This window comes from Aegilops tauschii, chromosome 3 (genome assembly GCF_002575655.3).
Source record: "Aegilops tauschii subsp. strangulata cultivar AL8/78 chromosome 3, Aet v6.0, whole genome shotgun sequence".
Classification (NCBI taxonomy): domain Eukaryota; kingdom Viridiplantae; phylum Streptophyta; class Magnoliopsida; order Poales; family Poaceae; genus Aegilops; species Aegilops tauschii.
This window is the reverse complement of record NC_053037.3, coordinates 437,447,091-437,469,582: the sequence shown is the minus strand read 5'-3', so window position 1 is coordinate 437,469,582 and position 22,492 is coordinate 437,447,091. Positions and strand designations below refer to the sequence as shown.

The 22,492-nt window shown below is 41.6% G+C and overlaps 2 protein-coding genes across 2 annotated transcripts; both read right to left on the bottom strand.

Moving 5' to 3' along the window:
• Positions 1-14,921: 14,921 nt before the first annotated feature.
• Positions 14,922-16,271, bottom strand: LOC141043012 (uncharacterized). Its single transcript, XM_073511927.1, has 2 exons — positions 15,925-16,271; positions 14,922-15,225 (listed from the first exon to the last, which is right to left on the bottom strand). The coding sequence occupies exons 1-2, from the start codon at positions 16,269-16,271 to the stop codon at positions 14,922-14,924; spliced, it is 651 nt and encodes a 216-aa protein (XP_073368028.1).
• Positions 16,272-19,435: 3,164 nt separating this feature from the next.
• On the bottom strand, positions 19,436-20,659 carry LOC109738645 (uncharacterized). The gene is made up of 2 exons (XM_020297741.1): positions 20,514-20,659; positions 19,436-19,859 (listed from the first exon to the last, which is right to left on the bottom strand). Exons 1-2 carry the CDS (start codon positions 20,657-20,659, stop codon positions 19,436-19,438), a joined length of 570 nt encoding a protein of 189 aa, XP_020153330.1.
• Between the last annotated feature and the right edge of the window lie 1,833 nt (positions 20,660-22,492).

Sequence of the window (22,492 nt, the reverse complement as noted above, 5' to 3'; positions counted from 1 at the left end):
GGAGGATTGTTCATGCGGATGCCTGGCAAAGATGGCGCGCATAGCTGACGACTTTGTGTACGAATCTGGTTTGGAGCTCACCCAGACTCAGCGCCGTGGTCAACTTTCTTGTTTGCTGTACAACAACCATGGGTTTCGGGCACCCTATGTTTGTCGCCTAACGGCTGGGGACTTGAAGGAATCATGGGTATGTGTTTCTATTTGTTTTGTTTTCTTCTTTTTTGTAGGTCTCTTTTTGAATCCCATGGACTGAATCTGTAGTTTAGTTTTATCAATAGTTTCTCTAATTTTTATTTGGTTTTGTCAGAATTTAACAGTAGGGATTTCTGTGTGTATTTGTTCATTACTTAATAGTATTTTATCCAGTTTTGTATAATCATCGATCTGTTTTTTGTCAGATGTTTTTACTGTAGGTGTATTGATATGTATATTTCTTCAGTTTAGTCAGTTCATATGACTAGTTAGTTTGTTGTTTTTGTTTTGGTTCAGATTTTTCCTTTTTCAGTTTGTTATGCAACCGTTCCTAGATCTGTGTAAAAATTCAGTTATGTCAGGTGTTCACTTTGTTTTCTTCTCCCATGCCCATTTGCAGAAAATGTCACCCAGGATCAGGATTGTTGCTCCTAGTTCCGGGATACTGAAGATGGAGACTTCAGACAAAAACGGGTATCAGTTGATGGAAGTTGCCTACCACATCGACTTTGATGGTTGCATCAACCTAACTACTGGGTGGAAGGAGTTTGTGGCAGAGTCTGGATTTGAGGATGGTGATGTGGTTATGGTTATGTTCTCCAGGGAAGATGACTCACTGACGTTCAGAATTTATGTGCTGTAGGTTTAAATGTGGCAAATGACGTCGGTTGTGAGATTTGTGTGTGTTTGATTATGTTGCAGTATTTTTTCTTTAAAAGATTTGCATGTGAGACGGTTGAATTCTATGGTATTATTAGATGGTTTGGAACAATTTATGTAATGCTTTCCTATTGTTTTGCTCAAGTATAACTATTTTTTTATATATTCTTTATATTTCAACTGGAACAATTTATATTTGAACTGATGGGCATCCTTTGTTTTGACTTGGGATATTTTCATGTACATAGCTCGCAGACGGAACTATGCGCTGATGATGTTTGTAGGACCCCTTTTGGGTTTTGAGTTTGCTGAACTTACATGCTGTTAACGATAGTACTGAACTATTTAGGTTGTCAATTACCAATCAAATTTGTTTGTTGTATAGCATTTTTTCTTACTTTTTACATGAATTTTAGAGCACAATTTTTCTTTTTACACTTGAATAATGATAGTTCTAGTATTTTTTTAAAATTAGAAGAATTTAATCTTTGCTGCACAGTACTATTTTTTTACTTGAACTTTATGAGTTGTAGTAGTTGAACTTTTTATAAATTTGTTTCTGAAATTTTTATTACAATCTTCAACGTTTAATTTTCCAATTTTTTTTACTTTTTTACTTCTTACAATTAACATGTGTTTGAACTTTTTACATTATTTGTTTTGAACTGATTTCTTGTGAGGTTTTTTTAAAATTATCTGCATTTGTTTTTTTATTTTGTCGTGTGTGATCGGCTGGAATTTTGTAATGGGGCGAACTACTGTGTTGGGCCATCCGCCTGAGTCGTTGTTTTTGGCCCAGATAGCTCGTCCGCGCGGCTTTGCAGTGCGGCGTGCACGTGCGCCCTGGGTTTAGTCCCACCTCGCTAGTCGAGGGGGCTCTAGACCTGTTTATAAGCGCAGCCGAGGCTCACCGGTCGAACTCCTCTGAATACTTACCTGAGCGCTTATACACGGCGCTCGGTCTCTCTCATGACCTGTGGGCCCTTGACGACAGGCCCTGCATTGTGCGGATTACTAGGGATTCGCCCACGGGCTCGAGTTCAAGTATCTAGCATCGTCAAGGCCTACGCCTGTCCTTGGGCGGTCAATTTTTTATTTTTTTGTTTTGTTTGAATCTAGTACTTGACTCCACCAGTAACTTGGACTGATACTTTTTGTTCTAGTTCTTGTGAGTTTTGTTCTAGGAACGAGCCGTAGCACGCGACAATGCGGCGTGCCGCGGCGTCGCATGCGGAGGCGAGTCCGTAACATGACTTGCCCCCGCACCGCACCGCACCCCACCGAGGGGCATAGTTGTACTGACACATCTTCCTTGTATGGACTTGCCCCCATTATCTATCTTAGGGGTGTGTGGGTGCGTGTGGGGGGGGGACAGAATAACCGCACTGCGCCTGTCAAACGAGCGCACTGCCGCGTTAGCGCGAGGCCGAGCCGGGGGGGAGGGGGGCCGGGACCCCCTCCCCCATCCCGGCGAGGCCGAGCCAGGAACGAGCCGTAGCTGGCGACGACGCGGCGTGCCGCGACGTCGCATGCGGAAGCGAGTCCGTAACATGACTTGCCCCCGCACCGCACCGAGGGGCATAGTTGTACTGACACATCTTCCTTGTATGGACTTGCCCCATTATCTATCTTAGGGGTGTGTGGGTGCGTGTGTGGGGGAAACAGAATAACCGCACTGCGCGTGTCAAACAAGCGCACTGCCGCGTTAGCACGAGGCCGAGCCGGGGGGGGGGGTTGGGGGGGTCGGGACCCCCCTCCCCCATCCCGGCGAGGCCGAGCCAGGAACGAGCCATAGCAGGCGACGCCGCGGCGTGCCGCGGCGTCACATGTGGAGGCGAGCCCGTAACATGACTTGCCCCCGCACCGCACCGAGGGGCATAACTGTACTGACACATCTTCCTTGTATGGACTTGCCCCCATTATCTATCTTAGGGGTGTGTGGGTGCGTGTGGGGGGAACAGAATAACCGCACTGCGCCTGTCAAACGAGCGCACTGCCGCGTTAGCGCGAGGCCGAGCCGGGGGAGGAGGGGGGAGGGATCCCCTCCCCCATCCCGGCGAGGCCGAGCCAGGAACGAGCCGTAGCAGGCGACGACGCGGCGTCGCATGCGGAGGCGAGTCCGTAACATGACTTGCCCCCATTATCTTATCTTAATTTTTTAGGGGAAAAACCAGCACCGTTATGAATTATTATTTCATTTGTACTTTTTTGACAATTTTTATTGTACTATTGTGAGTTATTATTTGTACTTTAGCCATTTGTTTTCTCCCTCTATATTAATTTTTTTATTGTATTTAATTTTTGCTATTATCTTTGGTAACTGCCCAGAGATAGTGGGCTTCGCCACGGTTGTGGGCTTTAGCCGTCGGTTTTCTCCCACTCACCTTTTAACCTCCGCTCTCCCCCGTTCCGCTCCGCTCCCCTCCCCAAATCGATTCCTTCTTTGTTCCCCTCTTCTTCTCTTCTCGCAGAGAAGTTGCTTCTCCTCTTTCACCTCGGGAGCGTCGACCGGCGGGTTGAACCCCAGGGGTGGAGGTCTGGGTGCTCTGTTTGCTCCTTTTGATCTGCCATCGACTTCCCTTGCGTCCTCTTATGTATAGTTTTTCCCTCTATTTCTAAGCTATTGCTCTCTTGCTGTCTCAGGCTGGATTCGCTAGGGTTCCTTTGCTCTTGAACGAGCGGTTGGCGACAGTGATACTGGATTCCGTGGCGGATTTTGTGTTTGCTGGTAATAGTTTTGCTTTGTATGGCGTGCTTCATTTCTGAAATAGGTCAGAGCCCTAATTTTTGTTCATGTGTCTTGCAGATCTAGTTCGGCAGATTTTAGGTCTGTAGATCTCAATGGGTACATCATCCAGTCCGGACAAGTTGAATGCAGGTGATTTTCCCTGTAATTTGGATGATGTTTTAACAGATCTGGTTTTTAGGTTGTATAGGTGTTGTCGTATCGACTTTATAAGTTGTATGTATTTTCATAGCTGTTAATTTTGCCCTGGAATGTGTGGTGTGTATAGTTTTGGCGGTTGATGTGACCTGCAGACAGGTTGTAGTACTGATCACCATCTGTAGTTTGAACTGTTGTCCTGGCATTTGAATAGGTTGTAGTAGTCAGTGAAGAACTACTATGATGTTGTAAGAGTTGTCATTCTGAAGTTTGTTGTGCCAGTGGTGGGTTGATATTGTTTTATTGGGTGCACTTGTAGTGTTCATATAGTTGAACTGATTGCTTGTTCATGTACTTTTTTTTGCTAATTATGATTTTGTTGCAGATGTTGGAGTGCCGGTGCCTCCTGATTCTTACAAATTAGAACGCTTTCAAGATCTTGTGAATGTTATTTTTGAGACACCAAATCCTGTAGAAGAACTTGCGAATGTTGCTGGTGTTTCCCTTATATTTGCTCTTTTTTTATCAGCCTTGAATACATAAATATGCTTAGCTACATCAGTTGTTCCTTTTCTTTGTGTCTGATGCTATGCGCTTTATTTATCTTGTCTCTGCAATGTTAATTATGTTTTAATTTTATATGTGCGTGCTTATGTTATTTGTTTATGCAGTTAATGACAGTCATCGTGCTCGTGAGGACATTGCTGATGTTGTCTAAGATATTAATGATGGAATGTATTCTCTTAACGTTGATAATGGTGATGGTAGCTTGTAGTTGTCTGTTACTCAGTCACAGAGTGTTGATGGCACTGAGCCTGTTACTTAGGCTGAGGATGTTCCTATGTAGTTACAGCTCGAGGATGAAAGGATAAGAAAGAAGAAGTGTGATTTCCAGAGGAGAAAGGAGTTGGAATGGCGTCAAAAGGCTGCTTGTGTGCAACAAAGTGATGGGGATGTTGCTCAAGCTCCTAAAGGTGTAGGTGATGAAGGTGGTGACGCGGACTTTTCAACTATTGATGTTGGATCTCATGGAAGTGACATGCGTGTGAAGACAAACCTGATGCAAACTCGTTTGACGCAAGTGTTTACTCATGATGAAGTTAAGGAGAAGAAAGCTGTTTTGAAGAGGAAGATGTCAGATCGAAATGCTGATGGCACACAGAGGCATAGCCCACGTGTGAAAGCTGGTTCCCAACCTGGTTATAGCAAAGCTGATGGGGATAGTGTTGCTGTGAAGATTGGTCCAAGCACACTTGGTGGCTCCCCTGTTCGTCGGAGTCCACGAGTTTTGACAAATAAGAAGCCTTCTTTGTCTCCTCTTCCAGAGCGCTCTTTGTTGAAAGAAAATAAGAAGCGTAAAGTTGCTCCTGCGAAGGTGAACAAAGGTGTGAAGAAGCGTGCTCGTGTTGAAGCTAAAGATGCTGTATCTGAAGAAGATGATATCGAAGTTGATTCAGAAGATGAATTTGTAGTTGTACGTGTTTTGTATTGTATGTGACTAACTAGTTGTACTTGCAATGATTTAATTGTGTATGGGCTGGTATGCTGGCCAGGCGAGGCTGGTCATTGTTTGCATCAATTGAGGGTGGTACTGATGTTGTTTTAAGAGTTGAACTTGTGCAATCTTTTATTTTTTCTACTTGCCTTGATATGCTTGTTTTGTTTTCTATATTCATTTATTTAAGCTGTGGCTTCTTTATTTTCATTTACAGTCTGTTAGCGTTATGAGTCCGATCAAGCCGGTGGGAGGCAATGCCGGAAAAGTTGCTTTGGATGGAGGTGACCAACGGCGATTGAACTTAACTGTGCGATGTTCGTTGGGAGAGGTTGAAGCTTGTGCTAAATTGCTTGAGAGTCGCCATGTGGCTAGGGTTCATGCAGCTGGTTTTGGTTCTATCTTCAAGTGGAAGGTGAAGTCTAACATTTCCCGCCCTCTGATGGGAGCTTTGTACCTGAGGATAGATCCTGATACGATGACTCTTGACATGGGTGAGGCTAATAAGAAGCTTCGCATCACTAGTGATTGTATACATCAATTATTTGGGTTCCCTCGTGGTGGTCGTTCTGCACCAAGGCCGCCAGAGGACGGATATGACGACGCTCTGATGAAGTTAAGATCGGAGCTTGATATTAGCAGGAACAAAGATATCAAGACAAAGGATTTGAGGAATAGGCTCAAGGTGCTCGTTAAGGATCCTAGCAAAGATGACCTTGCTCTGAAAGTGTTCTTCATTATTTTGTTTATGAAGGTTGTGTTGCCTGGTGCCGCCGCGTGTGTTTCCAGAGAGGCAGCAATGTTTGAGGGTCTTGTCATTGAGGACATGGCTAATATGGATTATTGTCAGCTTATGGTTGATGAGCTTAAAAGGGCTGTTGTCAAGTACCAAGATGGTGTTACCATGGGGAAGGCAATCACAGGCTGTGCTATAGGGCCTGTACTAATGTACCTTGATTGCCTTATCCATGGCAAGACTGCGGAGCCTGACATGCGAGTCCCCTGCATATGTTTCATGGATCCTGTCAAGCTTTCTGATCTGGTTGATGCAGATTTGATAAAAAAGGCAACGCAGATCCAAAGACTTGGGTGTTTGGGGAGCTTCCGGTGAGTTTTATTTCTTTCGTGTCTTGCAGACCTTTTTATATTTAGGTATAGCTATTTTTGCTGGAGTGAACATGTGTCCTGCAGAGTTACCTGTTTAGATTTTGTCATTTGTTAAGCTTTGTGAGGTTTAGGTACGATTTTTAGCACTTTTGTTTCATGTGTGGTTGAACTGAATATCTTTGTTCAACTGGCCTGTTGGTAAATACTAAAAAATTGGCACCGACAGTTAATGATTGATAGTGTTGTTGATTTAAATCTGTTAATGTGATGTTTATTTTTTCCTGTGTGTTGCATTGACTAATTAACTCTTTTTCCCTTGTTTTTAGTGGAAAACTCAAGAGGAGGTTTTTTTTCGATTGTACAAACGGCCAGTCCTGGAGATGCCGTTGTGTCAGGTTCCCAAGATTTCATCTATGCACGATGAGTTGAGAGGTGGCCGTGGTGTTGAGGGTGCTGGTTATCTTCCCCCTGGCCCTAGTAATGCTAGTACTTCACAGAGGCTGGGTTTTGGTATTGATGTTGCTGTTTCTGTGTTGGAGCGCGCTGAGTATATTTTTAGTAATGTGTGTTCTCAGCTGCAAAAGGTGCCAACTACAGTTGAGCGTCTGAGCTGTATCAATGGTATCCTTCCTGAAGGTCATCAATTTAACGCTGAGGAAGCAGTGGACTATATTGAGATGGAGAGAATTTTAATTGGTGATATGCGTGACGGTGCCGCTGATCTAGTTCAGAGCTCGGTTTGTCTGTTGAACAACATGAAGCGTTTCAAAACTATGCAAGACTCTCGCTGCAAGCCATATGAAGAAAGTGCAAATGTTGTTATCAGGCAGATTGCGCAGGATGAGGCTGCTGCCACCGACAGCAGGGCTGGTGATGGTACTGAGGCTAATGTTTCTGATCACCATACGAATGATGTTGGCTTGGAGCGCCCTATTGTTGATGTGAGTCAGTCCTCGGTGTTTGCAATTTTTACTATGTTGTTCTGCTGTCAGTATTGTAGTTGAACTTCCTCGTCTTCATCTGTTTATTAAAATTTTCTTTCATGCAGATTGTGCAGGAAGAGGCTGCTGCCACCGACAGCAGGGCTGGTGATGGTACTGAGGCTAATGTTTCTGATCACCATACGAATGATGTTGGCTTGGAGCGCCCTGTTGTTAATGTGAGTCAGTCCTCGGTGTTTGCAATTTTTACTATGTTGTTCTGCTGTCAGTATTGTAGTTGAACTTCCTCGTCTTCATCTGTTTATTAAATTTTTCTTTCATGCAGGAGACCAGTCATAATGTTGAGGCTGCTGTTGACCGTGGAGTTAATGATCCATCTACTGATAAGTGCAAGGTTATTTTTATTGTGTTTATACATATTTGTTGAATTTTCATGCGCACCAATGTGCCTTGCTTGTTCATTTTTCTATCCCACACCGTTAAGAGTTTGCAGGTGATACTTACCTTTTTGTTACTGTTGTTTAATTCCTTGTGTTTATTGTTGCTAATAATAGCACTGTTTTTTGCTTCATTACATATGAATCAGGGTCCTATTGTTGGCGACGAGCCTTGTTCGACCATTGGTGATGTTCCTTTGAATGTTAGCAGCAGCAAGATCGATGATGTTGATGTGAATGCTGCTAAGGTTTGTTTTTCTGTGCACCTCTTGCTGGCTTAGTTTTTATTGTTAGTTTTGCTCATATTATTCACTTTTTCTGAATTTTTATTTCTTCAGATGACTGATGTTGAGCGTGAGGCTGTCGTTAGTGGTGGAGATGATGCTCGTGGTGTTCCATTGAGTAGTGGGCGCGATGTTGGTACCAAAGTTGTTGATGAGGATATTGGTGCTGCCAGCATACTTAATGCCAAATCGTCTAGTGTTGGTATTGCTGGGAATGAAAATCTTTCTGATTGTGAAGATTTGCCGCCGGAGAATTTCCCGCCTGGAGGGCTTGATTACGGTGATGCATTGGAAGATGCCTCTAGCGTGGAGGAGGTGCCATCTGAGGATGATGATTTACTTGTGTCGATTTCTTCTGGCCCCTTGACGCAGGAGGCGCTCGTGTCATCCCAGGATTTTCTTTCTTCAGACCCTGAAAGCGCAGCGATATTGGTGTCCTCACAAGATCTCCCATCGTCAAACCCTGAAACTGGAGGCATATTGGTGTCATCACAGGAACTCCCGTCGTCAAACGCTGATAGTGCAGGTAAGGACTTGTAAATGAGGCGTACTTCTCATTTATGGCATTTTGGACATGTTCACTTGTAGTGCTTGAACTTATTATTTTTCTTCTTTTTCTGCAAGCAGAAGGTGCTAATGTTGTTAAGGTTGATTTGTTTTATTTCACTGTTACGAGGTTGCGCACGAACCGTCCGAAACAGTTAGTTTGGGATTTTGCCCGTATCATTTTCGTCTCTTTTTCTTTCTCTCACATGACTATTGTTGTTATTGCAGTAGTTTTAATTCATGTAATCTTTTGTGTTTTCTTAGTGACAAGCCGATGTTTCAAAATAAAGAATGTGATGCCAGTGTTGGTTCTATTGCTAAAGCGTTTGTCCCGACTGGCATGCTCAACTCAGACAGTGGTGACGTTGTTTTATATTCTCTACGTCAGAAGTACCGAGACACTGACAAGTTGATAGTTTCCAGATGGGTGACGGTCAGTATTTTGCTTTGTAGATAGGATGATAAGTTATTTTTGTAATTTTCTAACTGTTGTTGTTCTTTTTGTACAACAGACCAAGATCCGTGATGGAAATATTGATTCCAATGTGCTAAATTGGTTCACGAGATCAGGGGCTGATGGTTTTGACCAAGTAGGTGAACTTGAACTTTTTGTACTCATGAACTAGAACTGTCATGTTTTCTTGCAAGTTTGGGAAGTGGGGGTATGAACTTGAGTAGCCTGCTTTTACCCCTGTACTTATGAATGATGTGTGCTTCTTTTTTTAAAGCTGCACTTATTGTCGCAAGGAAATTGAACTGATATGTTTGTTGCAAGTTTGGGCGGTGGATATAAACTTGAGTAGCATTTATTTTTTATAGTGGGTTGCTTACTCAATTAGAACTTATGATTATCTGATTTTTGTTTGTACTTCTGAATTTCAATTTCCCTCTTTTATTTAATTGTTTGGAGGCTGAATTTTTTGTTTCATTATGATTTGTTAAATTCATTTTTCCTCTGCGATTTTTTTGTCAGCTTCTTTTCCCTACTTTTGATCCGCCGTCATTTGCGGCTACCATGAATCCTAGCGAAGAATCTGGGCATTGGTGCTTGATTGTTCTGAATTTGAGGTTCCGTCGTTTCGAGTGTGTTGATTCACTCCGTGATGAAACCTGGGGTGATGCAGTTAGATTCTTAAAGGAATATGACAGATAACATAAAGATGCTTTGGAGGGAGTCCAGCGTAGACAGGGCCAAACCGTTCTCGCCGGTGCATATTGATGGTTTATCTTGCGAGTTTGTGTGGGTGCCGCAGCAGGAAAACACGTGAGTATCCGTTTTTAATGATTTTTGTTAGTTGTTTTTGTTACTGGGAGGATGGTGTTCCTGTTTTTTTCGGATTTGTGATGTACCCTTTTGTATTTTGTTTTGTTAACAGGCATGATTGTGGCTTCTTTATGCTACAAAACTGCAAGACTTATCATTGCCGGGAGGATGGTGTGATTGAAATGTTGGATTACAGCCACGAAGACATTCTTGACATTAGGAAGACTTTGCTGTATACCTGCGCAACTAGCGATGATGTTGACTTCCGGGGTTTGTTTGTCATTGAACCCTGTACGTATGCATGGCCTTTTGTAATTTTTTGCAGCTTGTACTTCTTGATTAGTACTGTCATGAATTATGTATTTGAACTTACCCTTGATGCGGTCTTTTCTTTTTTTTTTTGCAGGTGAGTGGCTGGATCTTGGTGAGCATGACTACATGATCTTTGGCAGCCAGTTCTCGGAGCTCAAGCGTGTAGCTATTGATCTTAGCCAGGGGCGTTCTCCCGAAAAGACAAGATCTGGTGTTATGAAGGGGCGGTTGGGAGCTCTGAAAGGTTCTACGGCTGCTTGTGCAGAGAGCCCCACTACACCCAAGAATCCCATTGTGGAATTGATAGACAGCGATGATGATGCATTTGACAAGATTGCTGGCGTGGGAAGAGTCACCAGGAGCGCTGCTGCCAAAGGTTTATCTCCCCTTGCTGGAATAGTGGCTCGTAGAGCTAGTGGTGCTAGGAAGGATCCTGCTTTGGATTCTGGCAATGTTGTAAGCACGAAGCGTGCGCCCAGAGCTCCTATAAAGTTTTGCTCCCCTATGCAGCAGCTTTAGCCTCATAATTTCCCCCATCTGGACAAGGCTCGCAAGTTGTATAATCTGTTGCTTAGTGATGAAGCATGTGAGAAGTATGCTGAGTGAGTATCTCTCATTATGTTTCCTCTTCTTTTCTTCTGTTGTTTGTAACTGCTAGATAAATATGACCTGAACTGTTCCTTTCTGTACAACTTGAACTGCTATGAATGACTTATCTTGCTTTCCCTGCTTTTTGTTCTTGTGTGTGCTACAGGAATACATTCTCAATGATACCTCAGCCTGATGAAAGCGTAACTAGCTTCACTGGGAAACGCATCTGGAAAGTTTTTGCACCTGGGCAAATGATGGAGGGTGATGTAATGGACTTCCTCATTGATGATTGGAAGAAAGATCCCAAGAGAAATGCTGATTTTGCATCTGGAAAAAGGGTATTGCTGAGTCCATATTTCATCACAGTAATCAATCAGATCCTTTGTTTCTGTTAAACAAGACTGCCTATTGTTTTACGAGTTTTAATAATACTTTGCTTGTTGATCCTTTTCCCCAGTCTATTTCTTTTTTGGCTTTTTTGCAGGTTGTGCTTGACTGTACGTTTTACAGTGATGAAAATAAAGTGTTTAATGTGGAGAGTGCAGCGAGAGATTTCAGGAGCTATGTTAAAGATAATGAAGACTTGCTCAGTGCCGACCTTGTGAGATCTACTAGCTGATTGTTGGTTTTATTTGTTTGTTGTCATGCTGGTTTTTATTTTGAATATTTAACATCTCTTTTTTGGTCATTTGTTTTTAGATCATGATGCCTCTATTCAAGCCTATGATTTTAGCAAAGGATAAGAAAGTGAACCACTTTTCCTTATATGTCATGAATCGGTACCGAAGTAGCATTGACATCCTTGACTCTTTACCTTATCCGAAGAACCATCGTCCTTCAAAGAACACCTATCATAAAGACTGCGAGAAGATTGTGAGTGACATTTATTATTTGTACTGGATTAATTTTTCCGCATCTTTGTTTCTTTTTTCTGAGACCTGAGAATGTGTGTTTTTTTACATATTTCTAGATTGGTCCAAGTAATGAAGGCTGTGTATGGTGATGCTCAGTATAATGCGAGCAAGCAGCCCAAATGGGAGGTTTTTGCAAAGAAACCAATGTTTGTCAAGGTTTCACTTCAAGGCCCGAATGAATGTGGCCATCATACTCTGAAGTATGTGGGATCCTATGATGGTGAAAAGATCGTTGAGAACATTCGAGATAATGACGTGGGTTCTAGTTGAGCTTTTCACTTTTCTGTGTTTGGCTGATTGTGTATTCTTCTTTTTATGTGTCATGATTGTTGATAATTTGTTTTATTGCTTTGCAACCTCGTATTGTTGATTGGAACGCTGAGGATCTGTATAGAGTTGTGTTCAACCGGAATAACCAGCTTCTGGTGACGGAGCTTCCCAAGGAGGTTCAGGCTTTGGCTCCTGGTGCATAGAAGAAATGGTCATCATTTGTGTAGTGAAATCGATAGTTGTGTGATATAACTCTTGAAAGCATTGTAGGCTTTGTTTGTAGTGTTTGGATGTCTTGTCAAGTACTATGTAATAACTGGTATATTTTATGTTGTGTTTAAGTGTGGCACAATGTTTAACAATGTTTTTTCCATGATGATAGTGTGGTTGAATAGCTGTTTTCACTTGTGTATTTTTTTTGACTATACACAGTAGGGCAAAACCCCACTGCAATTTTTATATTATTAATAAAACAAGGAGTATACAAACATACAAGGCTTGAGATAAGCCCTAAAGAAACAAAAAAACAAGGCCTACTAGACCAAAAAGAAAATTACATTAATTTACAGGACAAGACTGTCCAACCAAGAAAAGAATGAAGATGCAAACTTCTCCTTAATTCTGAATTTGAGCAGGTGGAGCTCTGAGAGGAAGATGAATTTCCATCTGTCAATGCTGGTGGGGATGTTTTTGAATATCTTATCATTCCTGATGATCCAAATGGCCCATGATGCAATGATAATGATCTCCATAGAAAAAGGTTGCTGTAGATTACCCCTTAAGTCTGGAAGAGCTTCCATTATGTTAGATTTCTTTGTCTGTTGGGGCATAGGGTGTCCCAACAAGCAGGAGCAAAAGGACAAGTCCAAAACAGGTGTTGCAGAGTTTCTTCTTGCTGACAGCTGAGAGTAGCACAATTGTAGTTGTCAAGATGAATTTTTTCCTCCTAAGCAGATTCCTAGTATTGAGCCTATCATGCAGAAGTCTCCAAAAGAAGACCTTGTGTTTTGGCTGGCAAGAACTCTTCCAAATCCAGTTGAACTGTGCTGGAACAATTTTGACTCCTATCAAAATTTTGTAAGCTTTGGCCACAGAAAAAGTATTATTTCCCCACATATAACTCCATGAGTCCAAGTGCTCTCTAAATTCAGATCCTCTTAATGTGTCACAAATCTCCTCCATCAGCTCAAATTCCATGGAAGCTTCCTCAGTAAGTGGCAGGTGGAATAAGTCTTCCAAGTATTCAAACTGTAGTACCCTTTGCACTTGTGTATGTTTCATTGGGAATTCGTTTTGGTTAAGTTCTCTTTTTGTACTGAAGTCTTGTAAACTAGTTGAACTGAAAACACCTTTTTCCAAGTTCATTACGAGTTGCTGGAAAAGTGAGATTTATTTTATTTTCATCTGTCCCAACCTAGGTTGGACCTTTATAGTTTATGTACCCTCTTTTCTTGTACTTATAGTATAGTTCTGTTAGTACTGAATTGTAATGTCATTCAGCGTAAGGCTTTTAAAATTTGGTGTCACGATAGCACTTGTGGATCTAGCGTGAGTGGAGTGACGCTTCTTTTGTTATGTAGAACTGATTTCATATAATGTATTAGAATTGAAGTTTTTTTTGGTATTGAAATTATTTACGACCAAGTTGCTACGTGATCTCTAGCCAGATTTTATTTAAGCATAAGAAATTTAGAAAAAATTTGAGAGCCAAATTTTGGTTTGAACTTCTTGAATTTTAGTAGTTGAACTTCATATTAAAAGTTAAAGCACTTGTTTAAATTAGCTACATTTAACGGATAGCCGTATTAAGTTCATAATTAGTTCACTAGTCAATGTGGGTTGATGCTTCTGTTGTTGTTTTTTGTTAATTTTTGTCCTTGGTTGAACTATAATCTATTTGGTTGAGTCTTGGCCTTCTTTCTCAAGGCATTAATTGGTATCATCATAGCACTTAGCGAATAAACTAAGTTGTACTGAGATTTCAATTGTGCTAGTACTTTTATCATTTTATTTTTTTGTGTTGTTTGAAACTAGTGCCTCACTGGTCAATGTGGGCTGATGCTTCTGTTTTCTTTCTTGTGATTTTTCTCCTTGGTCGAACTGATATCTTTTTGATTTAGTTTTGGCCTTCTTTTTTCTAGGCTGTGGTTCTTCTCAAGGCAATGTTTGGTATGCTCATAGTACTTGCCGTATAGACTAAGTTGTACTGAGATTGCAGTTGTACTATTACTGTTATTCTTAGTGTGTCACTGTTTTATGGAATGCGAACTTAAACTTCCCGTTCCTTTTTATATTTTTATAGAATGAATGTACCGTGTGTTCAAGTGTACCAGAACTCTCAGTCCTAGCATGCTAGTGACTAGGAAATACGTACTGATGGTTCTTTGCTTTTCCTGTTGCAGTACTTAGTAAATTTCTAATTACTATTAGCACGATGCTATTAGTACTGAATGTTGTCCTCGGCTAAAACTTAGTCTTTTTAGTGTTCTTCTGAAACTAAAAACTGATTTTTAGTGTGATAGTACTACCGTACATGTCTAAGCTTTACTGAGCGTCCAAGGCTACTATTTGCTGTTGTCCTTAGTTAGTTTGCCACTGTTTTTTTTGTGAAAATATCCATGTGTGATTTTGTTGCTCCATTACTAGTGCTACGTGGCAGCCATCAAGTTTCAACTTCAATCTACTTCAACTTGAAATGATGGATCAACAAAATCGGAAGCTAGCATACTTGCTGAATGACATAAGCAAACGATGTACTTGATAGACATAGGCAAACTTGTTCAAACCCTGACACACATAACATAAGGTAGCTGGTTCAACATAACGAAAGCAAACTACAAATCTGAAACAACAAGATTACGGACAAGCAGAAGCGCGAGCAACACGAAGGCAGACTTTCATGCACCTTCATCCCGCGAAGTTGCAGTGGTAGAAGGGGCCAGCCTCCCGCTCTTTTGAAATATCCCAACCTGTCATGATGTTGTCGATTGTCTTCCATGACTTGTACGTGGCGTACGCATCTATTCATGCGTACTCAATGAGGTTGTCTGGCAGCGGGCTGTTCCCCCACAGTTTGTGGTCTTCCTTCTTCTCCATCTTCTTCTTCATGCCTTTGTAGAATGGGTGGATGACGCCGCCTGCAACATCGGCCAAGGAGTCATAGTATTTGTTGGTGGTTGGATCTTTCCACTTGCACTGCATGTCGATGAAGTTGTTGGGGTTGATCTCCAAACCAGACTTGTTCAGCATCCGCTTGTCACCTCCAATGCTGAAACCGACAAATGTGTACAATTTCTCCTCCTGCAGGAACTGTTTGAGGCGCTTGGGCCTGCAAGGGGGGAGACACATATTGAAGATTAGTGTTCTTTTTTGAAGATTTAATTCTTCTGCTTTTTGGTTTTACAAGTGATAATCCATGAGGTAGATCCTTATATAGTATAAGTCATGGATGAATGTAGTTCAGAAACTAGTACACAAAGTCCTGAAATTAAATTCAAGTACACCATGCTATTTTTCTTTTTTGCTATCTTCAGTGCTTCACCAAATGCTTCACCAAATTGAAGAATCATTTTACCAGAGTCAATGATATATGTGCTGCTTGATTCAAGTTTAGTTTTCTTTTTTGTTGAATAAAAGACCTATACCAGTGCTTGATACATCTTTGTGCATCAATTCTATATCAAGTTCAGAAATTAATTTGAGCAACATGTGCATCAATATATGGACCTATACCACTTCACCAAACATCTTTTAATACATCAATTCTATAAACCATACTAGTGCATCAAGATCAGAATCTATGGTAGTACATCAAGTTCAGAAATTAATTTGGTGCATCAAGTTCAGAATTATATAAACATTTTTTAGATGCTAATCAAGTGCATCAGTTTCAGATGCTAATCTGGTGAAACAATCCACTTCACAGTTTCAGATGCTATAGTAGTTCATCTAGTTGGGAAACAAGTTTAATGAAGTTTTTAGGGAGTATTACTAGTACAACAGATGAATGAACAGTAGTATGGGTTACCATTTTGTGGCCGCTGCGATGTCGTACACCAAGCAGAGTTCCTCGACGCACAACTGCAGGACTGCTGCCATTTGTGGAGGTTCATCTTTGCTGGTGTACTCCACATCAACTCCGATGAAGCTCGGATACAAGCCGCCGCCCTTCATCCTGAGCCTGCTCATCATCTTGTCGGCCTTGTCTGGTTCGCTGGTGCAGACGATCTCCAGCGTCTCCTTGCCATGGAGCTCAACCCCTGTGAGGGTTCTCGTGTACTCGCGCTTCTCGCCGGGGACGTGAACGTCGATGAGGTTGCTGCTCTTGTCCGACGTCTCGCCATGATGACGCTTGGCGGACGGTTCCTCTGCCATCGCCTTCCTTCGGCGACTGTGGGCTTGGGAGAGAGAAGTTTGTGGTTTGTGTGTAGTGGAGATGGAAGCGGCAATGGTGGTTCTGTGAATGAGGCAGAGATGGAAGACAATGGGGTATTTTGCAGTGCGTCGACGGGGATGCGTGGGAGGCGGTTCGTCAGGGGCGTGGGTGTAGTGGTCATGGGGGTCGCTGTTTGCAGTCCCGTGTGGCAACCACCCAGTGGGTGGCACGGGTGGTGGCCTGGTAGAACTAACCGTCCAAGCCAAGGGTTTTACTATCGCACTGAATAGTCTTGTCAAGCTGTACTTATGATCTGCTTATCCCACTTGCACGTCTCCTGGGTGGTGATGATGGCACTTTGCACTGTTTTGGTGACGTATGCTTTGTGATGTTTTTCTATGTGGATGTTAAGTATTGTTTTTCCACTGAAGTCTTATACACTAGTTTATCTCAAAACATTTTTCAGTGCCTTGGGAGTTGTTGCTCAAAACTGGTACTTATTTTATTTTCATCTGTACCAACCTAAGTTAGGCCTTTATAGTTTTTGTATTCTCATTTTAGTGCACTTATGGTTTAGTGCTGTCTGAACTGAATTGTAATTTCATACAACGTACGGTTTTGAAATTTGGTGTCACAGTGGCGTGAGTGGCCTGACTGATCCTGCTTTTTTAGTACTGATGTCATATGTATGTTTGAACTGAGTTTTTTTGAGGGGGGAGGGGGTTGGGGGGAATTGAGATTATTTACGACCAAATCGTTCGTTGAGGTGTGGACAGATTTTATATAAATAAGAAATTTAGCATAATTGACAAAGAAAATCTATTTGAACTTGTTGCACTTTAGTAGTTGGACTTGTCAGATTTTATATAAATAAGAAATTTAGCATAATTGACAAAGAAAATCTATTTGAACTTGTTGCATTTAGTAGTTGAACTTGTCATATTTTATATAAACAAGAAATTTAGCATAACTGAAAAAACATTGTCTGTTTGAACTTGTTGCATTTTAGTAGTTGAACTTGTCAGATTTTATATAAATAAGAAATTTAGCATAATTGACAAATAAAATCTATTTGAACTTGTTGCAATTTAGTAGTTGAACTTGTCAGGTTTTATATAAATAAGAAATTTAGCATAATTGACAAAGAAAATCTATTTGAACTTGTTGCATTTTAGTAGTTGAACTTGTCAGATTTTATATAAATAAGAAATTTAGCATAATTGACAAAGAAAATCTATTTGAACTTGTTGCATCTTAGTAGTTGAACTTGTGAGAGTTTATATAAATAAGAAATTTAGCATAATTGACAAACATTGTCTATTTGAACTTGTTGCATTTTAGTAGTTGAACTTGTCAGATTTTATATAAATAAGAAATTTAGCATAATTGACAAAGAAAATCTATTTGAACTTGTTGCATTTTAGTAGTTGAACTTGTCAGATTTTATATAAATAAGAAATTTAGCATAATTGACAAGGAAAATCTATTTGAACTTGTTGCATTTTAGTGTTGAACTTGTCAGATTTTATATAAATAAGAAATTTAGCATAATTGACAAGCATTGTCTATTTGAACTTGTTGCATTTTAGTAGTTGAACTTGTCAGATTTTATATAAATAAGAAATTTAGCATATTTGACAAAGAAAATCTATTTGAACTTGTTGCATTTTAGTAGTTGAACTTGAAAGTAATATTTAATTCGGTTTTTTAAATTATGTACATTTAACAGATAGGCTATTAAGTTCTCTTCTTTTTAGAGGTTCATTGTTTTTATATCATACTTTTTCCTTTTTTATCATCCGTGGTGCAGAGCTAAAATTATTTTTATTTATATTTTTCATATTTAAAGTTATTGCCTGCGAACTAGTATTTGAATTTATATATTTTCAGTTTCGAACATTTTTCTTGTAGTTTATATTTCTTTGCCCCGCCCTGTGGTTTGTTTAACTGGGCTTATTGGTGGGGTGTTTGTAGACGATGGAGGCTATTGGGCCGTTTTCTGGCCCAAATGGCCCGCGTGGCTGTGCAGTGCGGCGTGCGCGTGCGCTCTGGGTTTAGTCCCACCTCGCTAGTCGCGGGGGCTCTATACCTGTTTATAAGCGCGGCCGAGGCTCACCGGTTGAACTCCTCTGAATACTTACCTGAGCGCTTATACACGGCGCTCACCCTCTATCATGACCTGTGGGCCCTGGTTGGCTGGCCCTATGTTGTGTGGATTACTAGGGATTTGCCCACGGGCTCTAGTTCAAGTATCTAGCAGCGTCAGGGCCTGCGCCTGTCCTTGGGCGGTCAATATTTTCTTTTTTGTTTGTTTGAATTTCTAGTACTTGACTCCACCAATAACTTGGACTAATTCTTTTTGTTCTAGTTCTTGTGAGTTTTGTTTAAGTGTAATATTTTTCATTTGAGTTTTTGCCTTCTTTTTTGTGTTTGTTTTTGTGATTGTTCTCAAGGGTCTTCTGGTGTCATTTTCAGTACTATGGTACTTGCGTGTAGACTAAGTTGTACTGATAGTCCATTCATAGTAGCACTTATGTTCTTAGTCTGACATTTTTTTGGGGGTGTTAAGGATTGATGCTTCTTTGTACTTTTTATTGTAGTAAGTATGTACTGTCCGATCAAGTGTACTAGTACTGTCATTCTTAATCTGCTTGACCAACATAAGTGTGTGCTGATGCTTCTTAACTTTTTCTTTTTTGTAGTAATTGTTAATTTTCTAGCAGCTACATATGAATGAGAACACTACATGAAGTACTAAGAATTTTCGCTTCAACTTTTGAAGCGTTGTTAAGCAACTCAAATTGTGCTGATTGTTTTCAACGTTATGTTTTCTATACAATACTGAATCGAAACTACACATGGAACAACGTTGTGTGATTAGTTGCTTCATAACTAGTACTTTAGAGTAGACACAAAGTTCCATTCAGAAGCTACTTTGAATTTGAAATGATGGATTAACAACATACGAAGGTACCAAACTTATATAATGAGATAAGCAAAACATTGTACTTGATGACATAAGTAAACTTATTCAACCATGAAAAGCACGACATAATCATACTGGTTCAACCCAACAAGAGCAAACTACTAATTTGAAACAACAAGATAAAAGGCAAGCACAAGCGGAAGGAAAACGAAGGCAGGCTCTGATGTATCTTCATCCCTAAAAGGGGCAAAAGGGGCAGTCGTAGTAGTTGTCAGCCTCCCGCTCTTTTGCAAATTCCCAACCATCTGTGATGTAGTCGATCATGTTCCATGACTTGTACGCGGCGTACGCATCTACTCCTGTGTACTCGATGAGGTTGTTTGGCAGCGGGCTGATCCCCCATAGTTTGTGGTCTTCCTGCGTGTCGATGTTCTTCTTCATGCCTTTGTAGAATGGGTGGATGACGTTGGTTGCAACATCAGTCAAGGAGTCGTACTCTTTTCCGGTGTATGGAACTCTCCATAGGTGTTGAATGTCGATGAACTTGTTGGGGTTGATCTCCAAACCAGACATCTTCAGCTTCTCTTTGTCGCTTTCAATGCTAAAACCGGCAAATGTGAACAACCTCTCATGCTGCAGTATCTCGTTCAGGCGCTTGGGCCTGCAAGGGGAGAGACATTTTGAAAATTAGCATTACTTTGATGTTTGAATTATTCATTTTTGTATTGTTTTACAAGCGATGAATCCATGAAGTAGATGCTTATATAGCATAATTAATGGATGAATGTACTTCAGAAACTAGTAAACAAAGTTCTGAAATTAAATTCAAGTACATCATGTTATTTTTCTTTTTGGATTATACATAGTTTCAGTTAATGTTGTATGTGCTGCTTTAGTACTAGTTTAGATTTGTTGAATAGGATAACACCTAACCAGTGCTTCACCAAGTCCTTAGTTTTTTTGCTTATGAAAATAACATTAGATCAAATTCAGAAAATACTTCACTACATCAAGTTCAGAAACATCTTTTTAATACATCGAGTACATAAACTACACTATTGGATCAAGTTTAGAAACTACACTAGTCAATCAACTTCAGAAATTAATCTTCCGCAAGATTTTCCAAATAGTAATCCAGTGCATCAGGTTCAAAAATACATTTATAGTGTATCTACTTGAGAAAATGCAGTAGTGCATCCACTTTTCACAAACCACACTAGTACATCTAGTTGGGAAACAAGTCTGATGAAATTCTCAAGATACAGTACTAATAAAACAGATGAACCAAACAGGGCAAATGAGTAGGATGGGTCACCATTTTGTGGCCGCTGCGATGTGGTACACCAAGCAGAGCTCATCGACGCACAGTTGCAGGACTGCTGCCATCTGGGGAGGTTCATCTTCGCTGGTGTAGTTCACACCAATGCCGACGATCTTACAAAGCTTGCCGCCAGCCTTCATCTAGAGCCTGGAGATCATCTCGTCGGCCTTGTCTCGTTCGCTGGTGCAGACGATCTCCAGCGTCTCTTTGCCATGGAGCTCAACACCTGTGAGTGTTGTGGTGTACTCGCGCTTCTCGCCGGGGACGTGAGCGTCGACTGTTGGGGAACGTAGTAATTTCAAAAAATCCCTACGCACACGCAAGATCATGGTGATGCATAGCAACGAGAGGGGAGAGTGTTGTCCACGTACCCTCGTAGACCGACAGCGGAAGCGTTATCACAACGCGGTTGATGTAGTCGTACGTCTTCACGATCCGACCGATCAAGTACCGAACGTACGGCACCTCCAAGTTCTACACACGTTCAGCTCGATGACGTCCCTCGAACTCCGATCCAGCCGAGTGTTGAGGGAGAGTTTCGTCAGCACGACGGCGTGGTGACGATGATGATGTTCCACCGACGCAGGGCTTCGCCTAAGCTCCGCGACGGTACTATCGAGGTGTAATATGGTGGAGGGGGGCACCGCACACGGCTAAAATATCGTATATCAAGTGTGTAGAGAGGTGCCCCTGCCCCCGTATATAAAGGAGCAAGGGGGAGGCCGGCTGCCCTTGGCGCGCCAAAGAGAGGGGGGGAGTCCTCCTCCTAGTAGGAGTAGGACTCCCCTTTCCTAGTCCTACTAGGAAAAGAAGGGGGGAAGGAAAGAGGGGGAGAGGGATAGGGAAAGGGGGCTGCGCCCCCCTCTCCTAGTCCAACTAGGACTCCTCCTAGGAGGGGGCGCGCCACCTCCTGGCTGCTGCCCTCTCTCTTCCCTCGAGGCCCACTAAGGCCCAATACTTCCCCGGGGGGTTCCGGTAACCCTCCGGCACTCCGGTTTAATCCGAAACTTCTCCGGAACACTTCCGGTGTCCGAATATAGTCGTCCAATATATCAATCTTTATGTCTCGACCATTTCGAGACTCCTCGTCATGTCCGTGATCACATCCGGGACTCCGAACAACCTACGGTACATCAAAACATATAAACTCATAATATAACTGTCATCGTAACTTTAAGCGTGCGGACCCTTTGGGTTCGAGAACTATGTAGACATGACCGAGACACCTCTCCGGTCAATAACCAATAGCGGGACCTGGATGCCCATATTGGCTCCCACATATTCTACGAAGATCTTTATCGGTCAGACCGCATAACAACATACGTTGTTCCCTTTGTCATCGGTATGTTACTTGCCCGAGATTCGATCGTCGGTATCTCAATACCTAGTTCAATCTCGTTACCGGCAAGTCTCTTTACTCGTTCCGTAATACATCATCCCGCAACTAACTCATTAGTCACAATGCTTGCAAGGCTTATAGTGATGTGCATTACCGAGTGGGCCCAGAGATACCTCTCCGACAATCGGAGTGACAAATCCTAATCTCGAAATACGCCAACCCAACAAGTACCTTTGGAGACACCTGTAGAGCACCTTTATAATCGCCCAGTTACGTTGTGACGTTTGGTAGCACACAAAGTGTTCCTCCGGTAAACGGGAGTTGCATAATCTCATAGTCATAGGAACATGTATAAGTCATGAAGAAAGCAATAGCAACATACTAAACGATCGGGTGCTAAGCTAACGGAATGGGTCAAGTCAATCATGTCATTCTCCTAATGAGGTGATCCCGTTAATCAAATGACAACTCATGTCTATGGCTAGGAAACATAACCATCTTTGATTAACGAGCTAGTCAAGTAGAGGCATACTAGTGACACTCTGTTTGTCTATGTATTCACACATGTATTATGTTTCCGGTTAATACAATTCTAGCATGAATAATAAACATTTATCATGATATAAGGAAATAT

Bases quoted from the DNA above. Each gene is read 5' to 3' on its own strand.
- LOC109738645 (XM_020297741.1), bottom strand. From the start codon at position 20,659: ATGAAGGCTGGCGGCAAGCTTTGTAAGATCGTCGGCATTGGTGTGAAC. The intron at 19,860-20,513 runs GTGACCCATCCT...CTCCCCTTGCAG, and splicing joins ATCGCAGCGGCCACAAAATG to GCCCAAGCGCCTGAACGAGA.
- LOC141043012 (XM_073511927.1), bottom strand. From the start codon at position 16,271: ATGGCAGAGGAACCGTCCGCCAAGCGTCATCATGGCGAGACGTCGGAC. The intron at 15,226-15,924 runs GTAACCCATACT...CCCCCCTTGCAG, and splicing joins ATCGCAGCGGCCACAAAATG to GCCCAAGCGCCTCAAACAGT.